This window comes from Tachypleus tridentatus, chromosome 1, assembly GCF_004210375.1.
Source record: "Tachypleus tridentatus isolate NWPU-2018 chromosome 1, ASM421037v1, whole genome shotgun sequence".
NCBI classification, from domain to species: domain Eukaryota; kingdom Metazoa; phylum Arthropoda; class Merostomata; order Xiphosura; family Limulidae; genus Tachypleus; species Tachypleus tridentatus.
Genome location: NC_134825.1, coordinates 94,466,240 through 94,487,574, shown reverse-complemented (window position 1 = coordinate 94,487,574; position 21,335 = coordinate 94,466,240). Strand labels below are relative to the sequence as shown.

General features: G+C 33.1%; 1 protein-coding gene across 11 annotated transcripts in view; it reads right to left on the bottom strand.

Annotated features, from left to right (window-relative positions):
• HERC2 (E3 ubiquitin-protein ligase HERC2) overlaps positions 1–21,335 on the bottom strand; it is a 310,355-nt gene that overhangs the window by 205,494 nt on the left and 83,526 nt on the right. For all 11 annotated transcript variants that reach the window (XR_013030890.1, XM_076512164.1, XM_076512152.1 and 8 more), the window contains 7 exons: positions 13,827–14,032; positions 13,428–13,583; positions 12,213–12,398; positions 11,227–11,409; positions 2,316–2,407; positions 1,699–1,963; positions 1,120–1,357 (listed from right to left, as the gene is read on the bottom strand). Coding sequence is in view for 10 of the 11 variants with exons in the window: in XM_076512164.1 (XP_076368279.1) it covers positions 1,120–1,357; positions 1,699–1,963; positions 2,316–2,407; positions 11,227–11,409; positions 12,213–12,398; positions 13,428–13,583; positions 13,827–14,032 (1,326 nt within the window). In the remaining variant the exon portion in view is untranslated. The remainder of the gene's footprint in view (positions 1–1,119; positions 1,358–1,698; positions 1,964–2,315; positions 2,408–11,226; positions 11,410–12,212; positions 12,399–13,427; positions 13,584–13,826; positions 14,033–21,335) is intronic.

The window sequence follows — 21,335 nt, the reverse complement described above, 5'->3', positions numbered from 1 at the left end:
ATTTTAAAGATGAGTCCAAAATACATTGAAAGAGATGAAGTCAATAAAGAGAATGCTGAAAAATTTTAAGATCAGTGACACAGAGGCTTCAAAACATAAATAACTTGACTTACAGAAAGGAGAGATGCAGTTTCATTTGCAATTCTCTATGTGCTTGATATGACTGTGTTGAATTCATCGATACCAAGGCTTGTTATTTCGATCCAGAGTTTTCATAAGTCAAAGATACAGAAACAGTTATGTAATCAAGAAAACAATTTTGGACTAGTTCAGCACAATGGTTCATTCACCTGAAGATAAAGCTCATAAACTGCAACATATACCACATGATCTTATGCTTCAGACTCAAACAGAACATCAGACTCTAATCAAATAAAGTACTGTCTACAAACACAACAGAGTATTTTGCAAATGGTTGGTCAAAGTGTGCATGATATGTAATGATATATGAGCAAAAATACAATTCTCATTTTAAAGAAGATATGGTTAAAATATTCAACAAAGGGCAAGAAGATAAACACAATAAAACCAGACCTGGAAGAATACACAACCAGCTAATAAACAAATACCATGGAAGATCGAATATACCCCTTTCTGATACAAAAATCAAGCAGTATGTTACATTCTTGACCATGAAATATAAGAAGCATGGAAGTCTCACAAATGTCTCCAGAATAGAAATTGCTCAAGAATATAAGGATTTGTTGAAACCTTTCATAGCTCTCAATTTGATACACAATAACAATGAACATAATTAGGCATTTACATGAAGCACATCCTGAAGAAACATTTTAAGAAGATTTCCCAAGGGAATTTCAACTCATTCATTTCACAGGTTAAATGAGAGCTCAACAATTCCCAAATATAGTTTTAACCATTAGTGTTGTTTTTGATACTGATGTTACTATAAGAGTTCAATGTCTTACAACTCAGCAATGAAAAGACTTTTCAACAACATTATACAGAATCTTTCTCTCAGCTTGATAGGTCAAAGTAACACATAAAATTAGGTTTCTCATATGGATGATTTTTAGCACCAAGAGTTTGGTATGTACCCCCTGGATGGAGATGTTAGTGTTAAGATACTGTAATAGAATACCAAGCAACAAAACATTTTACCTCCCCACTTCTTCCACAGGATGTTCTGAAGGAAAATCCATATGTAGAACTAAATTTTGTTGTTTCATGAAACCTTCTACTACTTGTAGGAATGATAAAACAAGAGGATCTTGTACACGAACCTCAGCCAAAGATTGCAAAAATGGGCCAACCTGGCCATTTAGAGATGCTGCTGCAAGTGATGGAACAAGTTCAGTCCGAGGAAGTGGTTTTGCTTCTGTAGGGGTACTCCCTGATACTATACAAAATAAAAACAATGGTTATATTAATTCAACATCAAGTTGTTTGGTATCCTGATAAAAAATAAAAAGCAGCAGCAACTCCACATCTGCTGTCACTAACTGATGAAATGAATCAAACTGTAAATATCTGTAATGTGCTATACATATGCTCTAAATAAAGTACTAAAGTATGAAAAGAGAAGATAAACTGGAAAAGCAATGAGTAAAAGCATGTTTTATTATGAGGTTTACTCAACCCTTGCATAAAGTTAACACTGAGTGAAAGAGTCTATTACAGTTTCAATCATAGTCAGAAGCCCATTTTGCGATCATGATCCTTAAGGAGTCCAACACTCACCTGGAGTTGCACCACTTGAACTTGTACTCCTTGCTTCTCCTTTTTCTTCTTCAAAGGGATTTGGTGGTTGGACAATTTCTAGTCCTCCAGATAGAAGTTTACTGTCTAACCATTGCCTGGACTCCTCTTCATGCAGCTCTAGTGGTGGCCCAACAGTCTGATTGTGAGCATGAAGCCCCAGTAAACAAGCCAAAGTTCTCTCACTGTCAATTAATGGTGATGAAAGACTTGTTGGGTCAGTTACTTGGATTAAATCTTGGCTAGGCTAGAAGTGAGAACACGTTTGACTATAAAATTGAAACTATTAATAGCAAAGAAATAATTACACATTAGAGCACATATCATTTAAATTAGATCCCCAGAAAAAGCCATACCACATTATTAGTGCAAATCTCACAATGAGTTTCAGAATGCATGATTAAAAACAAAAATTTTTATTTAATACTATATTGTTAGTGATACTCTTTAACTACACATCTTGCATTATTCATAAAACATACACACAATACTTTAGATTTCATACAAATAACAAAGATGAAACTTTTTCACACAAATTGTTAATCTTATGAACTTATTAAACCCATTCTTATTAGCCACAGAAAGTAACAAAGACTTACATCACTGTATGTGGCTACTAAAAAGTTCTGCATCATATCTTTTGCCTCCTGAGAATGTCCTGCAGCATCAAAGGCAACTGTTGCATCCCGACCTGTTAAATATTTGACAGAGCACCACGTGAGTGTGAGACAAGAATTATACAGAGTGGAAACATACTACCCAAGAATTTGATTTTCTAAAATAAAATATTCACAGAACAAGTCATTGGAACTTATATTAAAGTGTGGCCAATGTCAGTTTCAAGATGTGCAAGGGGTGTAATGAGTTGAACATGTGTGTAGGCTTTCATGTGTGTGTGTTAACATGGAAGTGACACTAATTTGAAGCATGACAATGTTTATCTGTATCTGTAGTAAATTACAGATATCTGTATAAGGTAAGAATACATGTTTTAAGCTACTGTTTAAATTACTGCTCATTAAGAAAAACAATAACAGTATTTACCTAAACTTACTTTTGCTTTAACCTGTTCGGTGCCGTAGGCGAGATAACTCGTTCAAGCCGATCGGTAACACAGTGCCATGGATGAGTTAATTCATTCTCAATAATACCTAACTTCAACGCTAGATGTCAGCACCATACATGCATTTATCCTACTTACAAATCGTTTCACTTTCTATCCAAAATGGCATCACGAAAAAAGTTACAAAATGAAGAAGCATTAGAGTTGTATTGTAGCAGCTAAAATACTTGGCAGTCAACAAGTTAAAACATTAAATATATATTTAGAATTATTCTCCAAGAGCTAGAAAACTGTTAAAATGATGATAATATGGTGATGTTGGCACAGTTTTCTGATGACTGACATCAGATTGCACCTATTAACCTAAAAACAAACCATTATAAATCCTCCAACAATTGTGTGTTCAATACCAAGACCATATTAACCAAAATACACAAGTAATGTATTGATGCTTCGCCAATACTGGCTTACAATTTTTATGTTAGCTATGATCGTATATACTAAACCAATATCAATTTATGGTTGACATATGTCAATTAAAATGCAAAGCTAAAAATTTAAGAGAATAATGGAACAACAAGATAATTGGCTGTGTATAAACAAAACATTTTCTAACAATTGACCACAATTGTCTTTGTAACACCAAAAACAATATAAGCAATAAAAATATTAATATATGTGGCATAAAAAATGCACTTTTCAGTATAAAATACAAAAAATTTCAACACACAGATTATTCTTGTACTCCAATCATTGGCACACATGCATTTGTTACAATACTGTTGTTCTGCAACTCCAGTCCAGTTAGTCTGTTTACGTAATATTTTGTTCAGATTGATAAAGTTACACAAGTACTAAGTTTGCAGCAAATTATATGGAAAGAATACTGTGCCTGAAATAATATAAAACTGTTAAGAATGTATTACATGGTTGATAAAGGAGTTGAAATTACACTTAAATGGCTTTGGTCAGCATGCAAATACTTTACATGATACTTTGTACCCTCATTTTCAAAATACAAATAATATTCAAAATATTATGGTTTCTAAATATTCACAGCTTCCAGTAAATCAGTTAAAAACTAAGCTTATGAAGATATCACAACTATTTAACTGACCAGGAAATTCTTTAATCTCTACAGCTTCTTAACATAGTAAATAGTGAATCAATCTCTACCAGCAAGTATTAAAGTATTAGCAAAGCTTCTCACAAATGAATTTTATTATAACACTGACAAGGGCTCCATTACTCATGAAAACTGTAGTTGCCCTGATGTTCATCAGACTGATTGGCCTTCCATTGAAAGTGTTTCACCCATTATCATATGTTGATTCCTGGTTCCTGAAAAGTTGACACCAAGCCACAGACAGCAAAAGTCATGAGCAGAAATGTGAAGATCACAGCAATGTGTGACAATGACCATTTGGAAATTACTTTGAAACCAGGTAATTTAAAATAAATCATTTCAGGATTTTTAAAACACTCTCCAATTTCTTTTTTTCTATTTTTTTTTCTTTGGAGTACTGGCAAACATGTTTTTAGAAAACAACCAGTTTTGATTGCCTACTTGCAATTAGGTTAATAAATTAGCACTATATAACAATGATGAAATTAATACAAATCTAATTTGCTCACAATGAAATTAAACAAAACTAAAACTTTCCATTTTCATTATTAATCCTAGTTCTCATAATTAACTCATAGCAGAAAATGTGTCATCATAGTTCTCAAGCGCACTGGGGGTAGCCCATTTATCAGACAAGATACAAATGCACATGGTCAAACTGTTAATCAAATATGAAGACAAAGTTTAGTGTCACGAGTACAGTGTTAAATCCATAACATTAATTCCTATTGCCTTTTGCTCTCTACAACCAGCTACCTTCAGTTTTCTCACAACAAGATTAATCAAAATACTTCTAAAACGCTTCAAATTGTAACATGAAACTACATTCATATTTTCTAAATAATTTTATACTCAAAACAGTAAGCATTTATTTATTATTTAGCTTTTATTGCCCTTTGAACACTTACTAATTACTATTCACACCATTACAAATTGTAAATCACTAAGAGAACATGCAAACCATGTCACAGTACCAAATTACATTATACACAAGCTACTTACATGCACATTTCTTGAACATATTTTATTGTATTATCATTATTCATTTTACCTCATCTAACCTTAACCTTTTCACAGTATTTTGACTCTGAAATTACTGTTTAATCCTTTAAAATGGGTGACCCTTTAAACACTTTATGGCACAAGTTACTGAGTTACATTCAAAACTTAATTAAACAACTTTACTATCAATATATGTAAATGAAACTAACATTATAATATACATTAAACTATGTAACAAAATTTTACTTTTTGTTGTTCTTGGTCAGAAAGTGTTATTTCCTAACTACTTATGACTAAAGTAAATGGAAAAGACCTATTTTTCTCTTTAAACTTTGCTTTTATGACCTGGATAATGAAATTTTCAAATTTACCCATTTTCCAGAACATTTCAGGTAGATTCAGTGCTGAGTAGCTAATAGAGAATTGTCTTGAACTTTCTAGAATGTTATAGAACTTACAAGAATTTTCAACAACTTTCTAGAATGTTGTTGAACTTACGATAATTTTCTAGAACTTTCTATAGTAATATATATATAAAGGGGCTCACCACTTCAGTTTAGTTCTAGCTGCCTAAGTGAAAACATAGACTTATCAGAGATGGCATCAAGAAGCTACAAGCATTTTCCAGATGCTTTCTGCTAAGTATGTGACCAATTTATCAAGACAAAAGCAAAAAAGTACTCTGTGACAGCATCTGCTAAAATGTGTGAAGACTACAAGGGATATTTTAGAATACCTGTCAGGGATTAAGACCAACCCTGAGCACCTCATTTTACCTGCGAGCACTGCAAAAGAACTCTAGAGAGTAAGACGGACAATTTTTGCTTGCTGGAATAGTAAGATTTTATATTATACAAATTTTAAACCTTTAAAAATAAATAAAAGTTATTTAAATTTTAAATATCCAATAGTATAGAACAAAAATATTGCATATAAAATATTTTGCATGAACCTTTTACACATTAGTTGTGGATGAAATAAATTTATTCTTCATAATAACAATTTTATTTTGCTCTTTTGCAGGATGGTACAGAGGGGAAAAGAGAGCCACATAAAGTTTGCTATTCCAAGAATTTGGCATGAACCCACTTGACCACTCAAGAAATTGCTGTTTCTGCATGGTGGACCATTCCAAATGTCAGGCTGGCAAAAATGCATCTGTTATCATGTATCTGGACCTTCCATCATCCATCGCCCCAGTGCCACACTGCCCTGAGCTCCCTGTACCCACTCTGCCAGAGAGAAAGCAGCTATCCTTAGAAAATAGCAGCAAATCAGAAGAGAAGATAGACATTGAAGATCCAGATTACAATTTCAGAGGTGCAGCTGGTGAGAGAAACCCATACTACCCCAACCAGAGACCTCAATAATTTGATCAAAGATCTTGATCTAACAAAGTTGAATGCCAAGACTATATTTGGAGGCTGATATGTGAAAGTGGTTCAAATTACAGTCACAAATCTCGAAAAACTACTCATAATTTGATGTTCCAGATAATGTAGAGTGGTTAGGGTGCATCAGAACATACTGGATAGGTCAACTCCTGTCTAAAACCAAGTGGCATTCAGTATGCACCTTCCTATCTACAGAAGGAGTAAAGTTCCACATTTCTTCATCTCAAGTCCAAGATGCAGAAGGGAAAAAAGCAGCTTCTGTTCCAACAACCCAGGCAGGGTATATGTGCAGACCTGACATACAAGCCACCCAAGAAACTGAAATCTGGGTAATAACAGGAAAATGAAATGCAAGCATAGTGGGTCAACTTCAAACCAAAACCAAGAAGCTTTGGGAATGTGAGAGGTTATGTTTTCTGATACTTATCCAGCACCAAAACACCCAAAAATTGACCTATGGACAATGGTAGGATAGATTAAAGCTAGCAAAAGAGGTGAACTGTATGTGGTAGTTTCTTCCAGTCCAAAACCAGGCAGCATTGGATATTTGTCCTCCAGTCCACAGAAGGAGAGTGCTCCTCATCAGTACCACCAAGAAAACCACCTATCTACTCTTGACTGATTTGAAGTGGTCACACAGAAAAGGAAGACTCCATATTCTGCCACTCTAGTAGCTGGGAACTGAAAAGCAGCAAGGACTGCTGTAATTCACTAGAAGAAGGAGCACAAAAAAAAAAAAAAGGTAAAGTCTCTGGAGACCACACCTTAAGACTGTGCATTGACGGACAACAAGAATCTTATTTTAAAAAGCAGGCCAGTCCCAATCTATTCATTTAGGACAGAAGGAATGGGCAGCAATTTCAACACTGGTTTTCTTATAATAGTCCATAAGTTGGTATGATCTGAAGTGTTACTTATGAAGCAAGTTACAATGCAAAACCCTCAAGCAGTCTTGTGGAACACTTCATCTCATTATCAAGCATTAGAGACAAAAAGTCTCACAGCATGAATGTACAGTTAAGTGTATCTGGACAGGCAACACTTGCCAAAAAGCAGAATCCACAGATGTGAAAAGAAGCCAATGTAAAGGTAAGAGATAATAAAATTAGAACTTTCTCATTTAAAAACTATACAGCCTGTATGACTTTTTCTAATGAATGGTGTAAATGATAAAGCAGGGAAGAGGCAAGTTGATGATTCTGATGAGAGGAGAATTAAAAGATGCAAAAAGAATCTTTGGTCAATGAAGTAAAAGCCAGATGAATGGGTTGACAAAACCAACCAGTGAGGGGAACATAAGGGATCTTGGGAAGAGGAGGAGTTCCAAGAACAGAAAAATCAAGAATAAGAATCACAAAAAGAAGTTGTGCAGGCAATATAACAAAAAGCCCACACAGGACAATCAGTATATGACCAGGAGAAAAGGAAAGAAACAAATGGAAGGAAAATAGGTGTGAACATATTGTTTCACTCTTGCACTGCAAATACTATCAAGGAAAAAGCACCATCAATATAAAAAACACAAGAACAATGATAAAAGATGTAGGAAACATCAATAGCAAACATATCTGACCTACAACATTCACATATAAAGAGTAAAAAATAAGTCATGCAAAAAAAATGTTACATAGAACAAGAAGCTAAATGGTCCAAGGGAGAAAGTATAAGACCAAGAAGGACAACAATGAGATTCCACTCTGGTAGGACAATTGATTGAGGAGAATTAAGAAGGAAAATGAACCAAACCAAGACAGGAGAAAACACAGGGGAAAAACGTAAATTAGTGGATAATTTCACATTATATTTCATAATGGTAGAAGTGGATAAGCCATAATTAAAGAGCCAAATCAAAAAATTCAATAGTGATAAATATTCATTTCGGTAGGGAGAAAGCCATGGCAGAGAGACCAAGGATGGGAAATGTGCCATTTATGCTGGTAAACAAGAAAAGAGGAAGAAACAACACAATGAAAAACAAGGAAGGCAACCCAGAAAGAGTCTGCAACTACTCACAAGGGACCAGAAAAAAAAAGTCACACACATAGATGAAACATGGATATCACTGAAATAGAAAGGGAGAAATGAGATTGTAAAATGGAAGTAGCAAAAGAAATAAACAAAAAGATGAGAATGATCCAATATAGGGTGGTTTAAATATCTGACAAGACTTTGGGAAGAAGACGAATAAGAGGATACACATACAAATAAAAACTGGACCAATCTTGACTGAATACATCCACAACAAGAACTGAAGAATGTGACTAGAGTTTGGTTGGTTGATTGATTTGGTGTTTTATGGCACAAAGCAGCTCGGCTCTCTGTGCCAAACATCTGGTAAAAAGTTAAAATTAAAGTAAATTTAGTGAAATTCATAAAAGGAAATTAAAGTAAAAAACAACAAGTTTAAAAAAAAACAAATAACACAAAGCCAATGTTTGCATCTAGTTCACAATGTTAAGAGCAAACCTAAAGTAATACAAGGTGTAAAGGACTTTCTGTAGCAAAACTATAATTATCATAACTCACCAGGAAGACCAACAAGTAAGCACAAAAACCACCGTCAGTCACCTGAAGTTGGCTTTTCCAGTCCTGGTTCAAAGTTATTTGACATTATGGCCATTTTATAATTTCAAATTGAACTAGATGGACCGTGATTCCTAAAAGGGAATCACATGAAAAAAATGTCTAATGTATAAATTAAAAAACTTAAATAGCATTAAAAAGATTAATGGCCTTTAAAAAACTAAACACATTTCCAAGGTTGACAGCGTCACTATCGCCAATAACACTGTCTAAAGGTATGGACAAACCTTGGGATAGAACTGGCTGAAAATGGTGCCGTCGTTGAGAGTTATAACGATGGCAAGAAAGTAAAATGTGGTTTACTGTGACCTCAGTGTTACAGTGACTATACATTGGTGCATCATATTCAGATAAAAGAAAACAATGAGTTGAAAAACTGTGAACAATGCTTAGTCTAGTTAGAACAACTTCCTCTTTCCCACCCTTATGGAAGCATGATGTCCAAAGCCCAATATAGGGTAATATTTGGAAAAGCTTGTTTTCACGTTGATCACTCCAAGAAAACTGCCAGTTGGCACTGAGCCAAACCTTGAATACAGGACCATAGTCCATGTATGGAACAGGCACAGCAGTGATAGTGCCAGAGCAGATAGTTTTTAGCTGCGGTGTCAGCAAGCTTGTTCCCGCAAATACCAATGTGGCCCGGTATCCAGAAAAACTGGATAGAAGTAGATGTTAATGAGAAATGAGCCAGTTGGTTTTAAATATCAACAAGAACAGAGTGTGAACTAATATGAAGCGATTCCAGGGCCAGAAGAGAACTAAGTGAGTCAGTATAAATAGTGCAGTTGGAGTACTGCTTAGCTTCAATATGATCCAGGGCAAGAGATATGGCATACAGTTCAGCAGTGAACACAGAAGATCTAGAAGGGATTCTGCACACAACCACCAAACTGCAACAAACCATGGCAGAGCCCACAGAGTTACCTAATTTAAAACCATCCGTATAAATTGGAAATGGAGAGATTGTTCGAAAGATGTTCAGTAAATAAAAGACAGTACTTCCAATCAGGAGTATCTGCTTTTCTCAGATGACTTAAAGAAAGGTCACATTTGGGGACTGTAATAAGCCATGGTGGGATGGGCTGACCTGTGGATTCTGCAATGTCATCCAAGAACAGACCCAATTCATCAAATTGCACCTGGATACAAAGGCCATAAGGAGCAATGGCAGATCGTCTGTTTTGAAAAAGTATAACCCACTGAGGAAGGAAACCACATCCCCAGGTGGGATGCTGTGGTAAGGAACGAAGTTTCAGAGAATATAGTAAAAATGGTTGCAAACGTATGGTCAGAGGATACTTTAAAAAATTATAACTCAAAAAGCAGGTTGAACACCATCCTGATTTTTTTTTATAGATTATATTCAGAGATGTGAGAATATATGGTAAAAATCTGAAAAGGCCGAATAACTGGTGGCATGGTCAAACTGTGGCCTAAATTAGGGCTATTTTTAACTCAATCATAAAAAGTTGCATGCAACTAAATTTTTTACAGGAGATCTAATAGACTTTTAACTACATCAATTGCTGATTTATCAACTGATATGTTATAAGAAATTTGAAAACAAAATTCAACTTTGTATCATATTAAGTCTTAGAGCTATGGCTTATTAAATAAATCAATGTTTTTTATGATTTTGGGTTTTCAGGTGATTTTACAGCCTCACTATGAAAATCCTAAGAGAGATAAAGTTGGTTTGAGACCATTTTTGAATTTTGTCTGTTTATTTCAGTCAGTGTAGCAAATTTCAGCCTTCTATCACCATTACTCTTGCAGCTTTAAGCAGCCAAAGTTGCCCGAAAATGAATTCACCAAAAATAAAAAACAATTAAATCAGAAACTATTAGAGATATTGATCTCATCTTTGGCAATGTTTCATTATATGGGTAGATTAGCACATGTGAATTTTTTCAAAGCATTCTGTGGGGATTACCTGTAGCCCCCTGGATGATTTGACATGGAATGACCCACATTTTTCTATGTAAAAAAGAAGAAAACATGGTAAAAATGTCCAACACACCATCATGATGGACACATACAGAAATAAAACTAAACAATAAAAATAGTTATAACTGAAAAGTCAAATATAGTTTTAAAAATAATTAGCTTCATCTAAAAATACTGTTATACAAAAAAGTGATTAGCAAAAGCTTTCATCCACAAATAAAAGCTATATTTATCCAACCGTCCATTATTGTTAAAAATAACATCAATAAGCTTATAAATAAATGGCTGATCAATTGATAGATGAATGAATTTTCACATTTCAGCAAGAAACTATTTAAATGTATTAGCAACACATGTAAAACTGTCTTCAAAACGAATAAAAATTCAATCACCTGCATAGTTCATTAGAGTTTCCAGGCCACAAGGTGCACTGGATTTGAAGTCATGAATATCATACACTTTGCCTTTAATGACAAGCCATGTTCCTCCATCTTTATTGTGATTTTCCAAGTCTGCTGGATATATAATAGGATATTCACAAGGTCTCTGGATTGGAGATGGACTTCTTGTGCTTCCTGTTGTTTTTAATAAATTCAAATGGCATGTACTTCACATAAGCACATTTACATTTACATGCAAACACTGGTTCTTTTCCATACCTAATAATATTTTTAAATACAATCGTTATAAGAATAAGAATGTTTGCTTGATTGGTAGTGTTAAAGTTAAAATTATATATGGCTGAATATACTATGGAGATAACAATAACTAGTTACAAAAAAAAAATATGTGGAAATAAACTTTACTGGTTCTGACACATAAACAGAGCAAAATAAATTTAAAAGACCAAATACTATATGTGGGCAATTTTCACATAAAATTTATCATTAAGACATATTTACAAACTACAGTAAATTCAAATACCACATTTATAAAAAGATATACATTGTGCAGATTGAAAAACTGAAAATGATATGAAACTAATAAATGTGGTGTCTACCTGCACTAATTGCCAAAATTTGAAACAAATATTAAAGTAGAACTTCAAAGTGCATTTATTATAATAAACTTAATAAATTAGTTTATTCCTATACGTCTTGCACCTGTGGTGAGATACATCGTTACCAAACCACACAACTATTGCTACTTGCATCAATTATGTTTAGACAAAATCCATTCAATCAAAACCTGCTAGATCGTATTACAAAAACAGTCAATAATATATTGTAGATCACTTAACATGTTAATTAGGATTTCCAGCTCAGCAGATACGGTCTCTGTGCAAAGAAAAGAAAATCACCAGCAACATTTAAAAAAAACAAAATACACACATACACTTGCAATATTTACAAGTAAGTTTTGCTTTTAGTAAACTTACCAACAATTCCAGGCCAAGCCATATCATCTGCATCCTCTTTCTCACTACCAGGAGCTAGCCTGTTGAAGCGATCAAGACTATCCAACAATGGATTTAACAGAAATATTACACCTGATTCTTGCACTACATTTGGAACCATCAACTCGAGCAACAAAAGACTGACTAACAGTTCTTGCAGTAAAACACCTGTTATAAACATCAAGTAAAATAATAAATGCATGCCATTTAAACTTTAATTGAGTAAAACAACCTATACCAAAACGAATAAGTTTAGTATAAAGTTTAGAGGTAAAAACATCTCAGAATATGTTACTGATAAATTGGCTTAAATAAAGGTACAGATCTAAACTGTCAAAATTTGCTATACAACTTAATTTAAAAAAAAAAGTGATACACATAAATATTCTTTCATAAACAGCTTTAAGAAAATTGTATGTTATGTTCAACTTGCTATAACATAGGTACAACAAACATTCAACATACAAGCCTTTTTCACTGATCAAGTCAAAACATAAGTAATACACTTGAAATATCAAAACCTCATTTGCCCCTTATAACTGCTCAAGGCTCATCTTGAGACTTTCATTTAGCTTGTAAGTAAAACCAAAATGTACTGTACAAAGGTCCTTACCAGGAATTTAGTCAGAATTCTCATTTATTTTCAGCTAAATAATTTAACATTGCTTAATTTTAGTATTTTTTCCCATTTCCCAAAGTCAAGTTTGAGTTAATATTTAATTTAAAATATTAACTATGATTACTATGCACTAGACATAATGCCAAGTATTTTATCTAAACTTTTATAGTAAATCCTCTTAAATAACACTGACATTCTCACTACACTAAAATATAACTTTTAATAATTTAAAAATAATTTTCATTTTCATTTAATATAACATGAATTATGCTCAGAATGCTCTTACACCTCCTTTCAAAAGAATTTTTAGTTGACAGCCTACAATGAGAAATTCCTTAACTAACTTAAATCCCAACAACTCTGATCATGATGATTTAGTTTTTTCATGAAATAAATAACCCAAAATTATTACATTACAATTCATTCATAGTCATTTGTATACAGTAAAAAATAGTTTTTGATTATTAAATAGGTATGTTATGGAAGAAGATCCATCAGAAAGAGAATTCATAAGCAAATATAAGAATACTGCAGCCCAAGATGTAATAAAGCATGTTGTTTATCAAGTCTGGAATTACCTGTTAGATCACTTTCTAGCACACTTGCAGCAAGAGCAAAGTGACAAGGACTATATGATGCTAAAGTGCAAGCCACACACAAACAGTCACTGATGTGAGAAATCAACAAACTCGCATACTTTTTCAAAAGACTTGCTCCACCAATGACCTCCATGTCTAAAAAAACAGAAATACAAACACACTTAACCATCTGACAATTGTTTTGTTTCCTTAACATAGCACATTTTTTGTGATAACTTTGGCAAATGGCTGAAAATAAATGTAAACAACTTTAAAACAAAGCACACAAGTAGAGATAAAATATCAAATAAAACAAGTTAAATTGTGAAACATTTAGTCTCCTACAAAAGACAGATAAGTAAATGCAACTAGCAAAATTATAAAACTTAACAAACATACCTAATGAAGAGGTAGATGTTCTTGCCTTGTCTTTACAATCTTCATACGGAAACAACTGACTAAGTAACAATCTCTGGAACCTAAGCAATAGATCTAATGAGGCTGATCTATCTGATGACTCTCCTCGAATGTTCTGTGATGAAGACAAGTTTAAATTCTCTGGAAAGTAACTTTGGAGTTTGTATAATGTTTGAGATGAGATATTCCTAAAAAGGGAAAAACATACAAAAATTACAGCATCAAATTCCAGATCACATTATTTGTTATTTTCATGCATACAAATTTCAGGACTTAAAACAAGAACAATTTACCTATGCAGTATGTTCAGATTATAGTACCTCATATCATTTATCATACACAAATAACTACAGACACAAAAGCTTCACCATCAAATATATGTCTAAAAATTGACTGATTCACATTATTTTTGTTTGATCCCTTATTTTGTTTAAATATACATACCAAAAACTATGCTTCCCATAAGCATTGTATATGAAATGTAGCATACCTTAATTCTAAGTTGGTATAAATAAACACTAGGTTTAAATGGAAACCTACCTCATGAACTTAATTCATAATAGCAGTGAAGCAAAAACATACAGAATTTATATACATCGGAAAAAAATATTACAAACAAAGAAATACATTTACAATTTATGAAAGTGACCAAAAAATGGGAGTATTGAGAAATAGTTTATGGTTAAGCAAAAAAACAAAAAAGCAAATATAGATATAGGCAGACAATATTATGGCCAAGATTACATCAATCATGTAAGTGGATTATTCTAAGAGATTTATATTTTGTAAGAAAACAAATTAAATTATAATATTTACAGGAAATTGTCCAATGTATTTGTACTGTTATTTTGTGTTCTTAAAATTATATGTGAAATAAATAAAAATTATTTATATGCTACTGACATTGTTACAAATATGTAAGATTAATACTCCTCAAATGATCAAGAGAAAAAACAATAGGCCAAATGTAAGTATAAACTTTTTGTTAATGTATATTTTATATTTGTTAAGATATTTTAAATAATTTTTTTTTTCAGAATGTTGACTACCCAACATACAGAGTACTTTTCATTTTAAGATAAAAAGTATTTTCATGCATCACAAAATTTTTAAAATTTCATCTGTGAAATCTTCAAAACCTCCACATAATTATCAAATGTTTTTTAAGAAAAATTGTATCTGTTGTTTTCACTATCAAATCAAAACCACTGTGCTTGTTCAGCAGATTTGACCAATCTCATAAGCACAATAAAAATTAAGGAAATAAATGTGAATTAAGCTATTTTGTTTTTAGAATGACTGCAAATTACAACTTGGGAACACAAATGTTTAGTCTAAATAGCTTAATAACATAATACATTTATATATATTTAAATATTTTAATTATATTGACCTTCCAGCCATTGCTGGCTAGCATCAAAGATGTTACAATAATGTGGCATGCACGGACTCATGTTAAAATGTTGTTGCTTTCTGTAACTTGCTAAGTCTCAAGACATTTCGCATGTGAAAGATGTGAAACCAAATATATATATACACTGCTGGCCAAAATCTTAAGGCCAATGAACAAAGAAAAAATATGCATTTTGCATTGTTAAACTCAACAACTTATTTGAGTAAAGCTTCAAAAGATGACAATAAGAAAAGGGAAAATAAAAATAAAAAACCTTTTAGCATTTAGTAGGGAAAATATGAACACTATGAAATTAGCCTAAATACTAGCTGGTCAAAAGTTTGAGATCATGCTGAAACAAAGCGTTAATTGGTAAACATGTAACGAAATTTAGTCATTTGTGTTCAAGCATTAGCATTGTCAACACCTCCCACTGACATCTCCTGTGTTACACATTGGGTAAAAACGTAGCAGAATTATCTAGCTGCAAAAGCAAGGTCTCTCTCAACGTGCCATTGCTGGTGAAATTGGGCATAGTAAAACTGCTGTTGCAAATTTCTTAAAAGACCCTGAGGGATATGAAACAAGAATTTCAAGTGGTCGGCCCAGGAAAATTTCGCTAGTGTTGAGCAGGAGGATTCGATGGGTTGTTCAGCAAGACACCAGCCGATCGTCAAACCAAATAAAGGCCCTTATGGACGCAGAATTCAGCTCAAGAACAATAAGACAGCATCTACGAGAAAAAGGCTTTACAAACCATAAATGTCTTCAAAGGCCATGCCTCCTTCCACACCACAAAACAGCTCGGTTAAACTTTGCTGAGAAGCACCAAACATGGGAGGTAGAAAAGTAGACAAAGGTTTTGTTCTCTGATGAGAAAAAATTTAACCTGGATGGTCCAGACGGCTTCCAACATTACTGACATGATAACGATAACACACTGGAGACATTTTCGACACGATACAGTGGAGGAGGTTCCATCATGATCTGGGGTGTTTTCTCCTTTCATGGAACAATGGAGCTTCAGGTTGTTCAGGGGCATCAAACAGCAGCTTGCTACATTGGCATGTTGGAGTGAGTATCCTTATTGACTGAAGGCCCTTCCTTGTGTGGAAATGACTATATCTTTCAGCAGGACAATGCTGCAATCCACAATGCTTACAGGACAAAGGACTTTTTCATGGTGAATGACGTGATTCTTTTGGACCATCCAGTGTGTTTGCCTGAACTGAACTCCATTGAAAATGTTTGGGAATGGATGGCAAGGGAAGTCTATAGAAATGGACATCAATTACAAACAGTGCATGATCTTCATGAAGCCATCTTCACCACTTGGAATAACATTCCAACCAGCCTTCTGCAAATGCTTATATCAACCATGCCAAAGCGAATGTTTGAAGTTATTCGCAATGACAGCCGTACAACTCACTACTGAGACCTCTTGTTGGGCATTTCCTACCCTGTTTAGGTCTTATTTTTGGCATGGTCTTAAACTTTTGCCCAGCTAGTATTTAGGTGAATTTCATAGTGTTCACATTTTCCCTATTAAATGCTAAAAAAGTTGTTTTGTTTTTATTTTCCCTTTTCTTATTTTCATCTTTCAAAGCTCTATTCAAATAAGTGGTTGAGTCTAACAATGCAAAATGCATATTTTTTCTTTATGTTCATTGGCCTTAAGATTTTGGCCAGCAATGTATATATGCACACACACACACACACACACACACATTATGAACAACTAAAACTTTATAAATTACTATATCAATACCACAAAATTCCCTCATTATATATGATGTTTAGTAGCTAAGGTATATTTGGGTCTTAAAAATATATAATTTCAAACAGGCTAAAAACTCAATTTAACAGGACGAAGCATTCTCTTGAAAGAAAGAAACAATGCCATTATATTTGAAAAATGGTTGAGAAAATAAATTGGGGGTTAATCTCAGCTTTTGATTGGTTATTCACATTTACCTTTAGAACTTTCATACTCTAACTTTCAAAATGTTTTATGCGTCTTCATAAATTTTTGCATACTTTCATTAAGCATTACTACAGACAAAAAATTAGAATTTTTAATAAAGCATTTTTATCTAAAAAATTATTCATAAATATATGGAGACAAAGTGTTGAGGGCTCATGGTGCAAAATGATTTATGTTACATTAAAAATATTTTTCTTCAACTGCAAAAGTCATTTTATTTGCAATATCTCTAAAATCTGTATAAACTTTCCAAAAATTCAAAGTAAAACTTTTTTTTCTGCTATTTTCTCTACCCTAGCCTTCTGCAGGGTTGGTCAAATTGACTGACTTCGTAATTACCATAAAAAAAATCTAAATTACTTTCTCTTTAAAGTGACTTTCAATTTGTAACAGAACATTAGAGTTCTTTTAAATAGTATTACACTAACAGTATACATCTATTTATACTTCATTTTTTTGTTTTATTACCCTTTGAATAGTACCAAACTTAATATTCCTCCTATAAATTTTGTAAATCAATTGGCAAATATGGATCTCATGTTACTCTATCGAATTACATAATGTATGTCCTACTCAAGAGCTTGCACCGAGAAAAATTCATTCTTTACTTTACTTAATCTAACCTTATTTAATCTAAAAAGTTTCTATTTTTTAAAATTTAATTCTTTATAATGATAAATAAAGAATAGATATTAAAAACAAAAACTAAACTAGCTACCAGGGCCTTTTTGTTTTTGGTGTCAACTGTTGATGAATTGTAACCCCACCTTTTTATACTAATAATATTACTGCACTAAATAATATTTCATTTATTATATAATGCACCAAAGAACAGAATAACAACATGCAAAAAAGCAGGATGTTCCACAACTATCACCACTATTCTGACATTCTAACTATGCAACATGAGCTGTTAAAAAATCAGCTATGCTCATCAATGTGTTTCCTGTCAGAATAAAGTTTGAACTGGAAGCAAAATAGACAATTTTGGAGATTCCTTATCATGTGCCCAAAACCAAAAAAGATTAAGCTCAACTTTTATCACAAAACTGTCAATGAAATACCAATGTAAATTACCTCCTATTATTGCATTTTGGACAGAAATTTGTTATTTTTATGTCAATGGTTATTTGGTTATTAACAAAGACTCTCATCCATAATACTTTAAGAAATTTTGTGAATGTTGTATCATAAAAGTTAGTAAAATTAAAACAACCATAAAACATTATGCAACTGTTTTAAAATAGTATTTATCCAATAGGATATAAAATAAACTATCACACATAAAATACTGTATAAAATCAAACTTGTATAAAAGGCTAAATACCTCTCAATTAATGTTGTATGTAACTCATCTCGAAAATTTGTTACTACCACTATTTCTCCTTAATTTGTAATTCAGTTTACCAGATCCTACTTCTTAAACACAATCCATTTCTTTAACATTCTAAATTATTCTATATCTTACTTCTCAGTTATATCTCATCTAATTATTTGATTTTAAACTTCATTAATATCTTAATTTAGTTTACATCTCAATTTCATACATGTTTGTTTTTCCACACATCCTATCGCATACTTACTTTTGACTTTGAAGTTTCACCACTTTCACCCACAATCTAATCTAGTTAAATCTTAATTAAATTTAACGTTTTCCTTACTAGAAATTGTATTTCCAATGGAACTCACCTATTCACACAGTTAAGCTACCTTCACCATGCACCTGCTTTAAAGATTTGTATGTCAGTAGCTTTTAGAAAACTCCCACCTAATCTCACAATATTGCTATTATGCAGCAAAAGCCCTCCACCAATAGGACAACACACATCCATCCATGCACATTAACAACCTTCATGAATTTGGTTCATGAATCTTCATTCTTTGATGAGGGAAGTAATAAATTAACACAAGAAGTGGGGAGGATAGCTGGGAACGTGTGTGAATGACATCTATTGCAAATGTATTTTCAGGTAATAAAAATGTTAATTTTTAAAAAGATGCCACACCTTAACCCACAGTTAGGCTAATGAAGTGATGGACAGGTTAGTGCAGAGATTAAACTACACGAGTTCCCTTCAGAAAGCACCTAAAGAAATCCCATGGAGTGTGACATCAGCTGGCAGGAAATTGATAGGTTTACACTTGTGAGACACAGCATCCAATCTCTCCCAAGAAAGTTAACATTTTCGTATACTGAAAATATATTTCATCTCAAAGTTATCTTGATAATTGTTTGTCTTATAAGCATTGTTAACATTTTTTTTCAATCAGCTTAAACTTTATACCCCATCAGTTTCATGCCATTTCAAAACTATTCCCCTTAACAATATTGTGTCATCTTTACTGGCACAACTAGCTCCCTCTGCTATTCCTGCTTAATACTCACTTTCAAAGAATTGGCAGATATTAACATAAAAAAAACACTGGAAGTGAGAAGGAAGAGTGAGAAGTGTGTGAGGTGATGTAATTAGCTATCGGTAATACATTTTAACAGTAAAAATATGTTAACTTCCAAAAATACTTTACCTACTCTCACACAAATCTATAATCTCACATTAAAAAGAGGAGGGGTCAGTTTAGGTGCTCAAATATCAAACCAAGCAGAAATTGACTAGACAAAATAAATGGGTTTGCTATAAGATGAAAATGAAGCACACCTGCAAAGCACAGCATTACTTTTGGAACAGGCATGCTCTTCACTCAGGAAATTAGAATTTAATACAACATAGGCAGAATTGAAAATACTGGCACAAATGAATGTGGTGATTCACATAGCATTGGAACAAGTGATGCAAGTTTTGAAGAACATGTGTGTTTTATTTGTCACAGGATTGTACTTATGTTGTACCTGTATTAAAAACCTATCCAGAAAATGCTTGCAGTAAATGTTAGATGCAAATATTAGATAAGTACAAGCTGTAACAAGCTATAACAGAATTAATTACATACCTACCCAATCTCAACCTGACAGACAATGACATTCAGCTTGTCATCAGCAGTAGCAGGTTGGAGAAAAAACATACCAAAAAAATGTGTAACAAGTGGCTAGGGCATGAGGACATCAACTGATTTAGTTATTTTATCATGTGTGGTTCACCTGGGCAAAAGATATCCAGAGGAAACTGATTCAGTTATTTTATCATGTGTGGTTCACCAGGACAAAAGACATCCAGAGGAAACATAAATAGAGTGTTTGTTGTTATTAACTGATTAAGGTATTTCTCAAAGTGAGGTCAACCTGACAAAAAAAAAAAAAAATATATATATAGGAGAAACTCCAGAAGGTGTGCTATAAATTATTATATAATTTGCTGTGTACGTTGTATATGGACCATGCAAAATCATTGATTACTTCCATCACAGCATTCCTCAATTTTCCGTATTTCAGAGCAAAGATGGTCTGAAAAAGCATGAAAGAAGTCAAAGTCACAGAGAATGCACGAACTACAAAATCAATGCTGAAATGCAATATGCTGTTGTTGTTGTTGTTTGGCATTTATTGAAGCAAAGTAACTTGGCTATCTGCATCAAACAACCAGTCAAAAAATTGTAAAAGTAAAATCATTGTAAAACATAAAAATTAATTAATCAAGGTAAAGCTAAATATACTTCAAAACGCTGATGAAAAACATCAATAGCATTAAAAAGGCCAATGAACCTTAAAGATTAAAAAACACAAGTAAGGTGTACAATGTCACCATCACAAATGACACTGTCCAGCCTCAAGGGTAAACCTGTGGAAAAACACATATAAATGGTGCTATCGTTCAGAGTCCCAAAGGCCACACACACACATTGGCACATCAGTCCCAGGTAAAAGAAAACAATGAGTTAGAAAACTGTAACCAACGTGTAGCTAAGCCACAACAATTTCCTCCTTCCAATCCTTATGGAAATAAGATGGCCAAAGAGCAGCAGAACATTTAATCTGCAAAAGCTTGGTGTGAGAAATGTCATTACAAGTTGACTGCCAACTGGCACAGAGCTTAGCCTTGCATACAGGACCATAGTCCACATATGGGACAAATTTAGCAGTGATAGCACCAGAGCAGATGGACTTAGCTGCAATGTCAGTAAGCTCATTCCCACAAATACTGACATAATCAGGTATCCA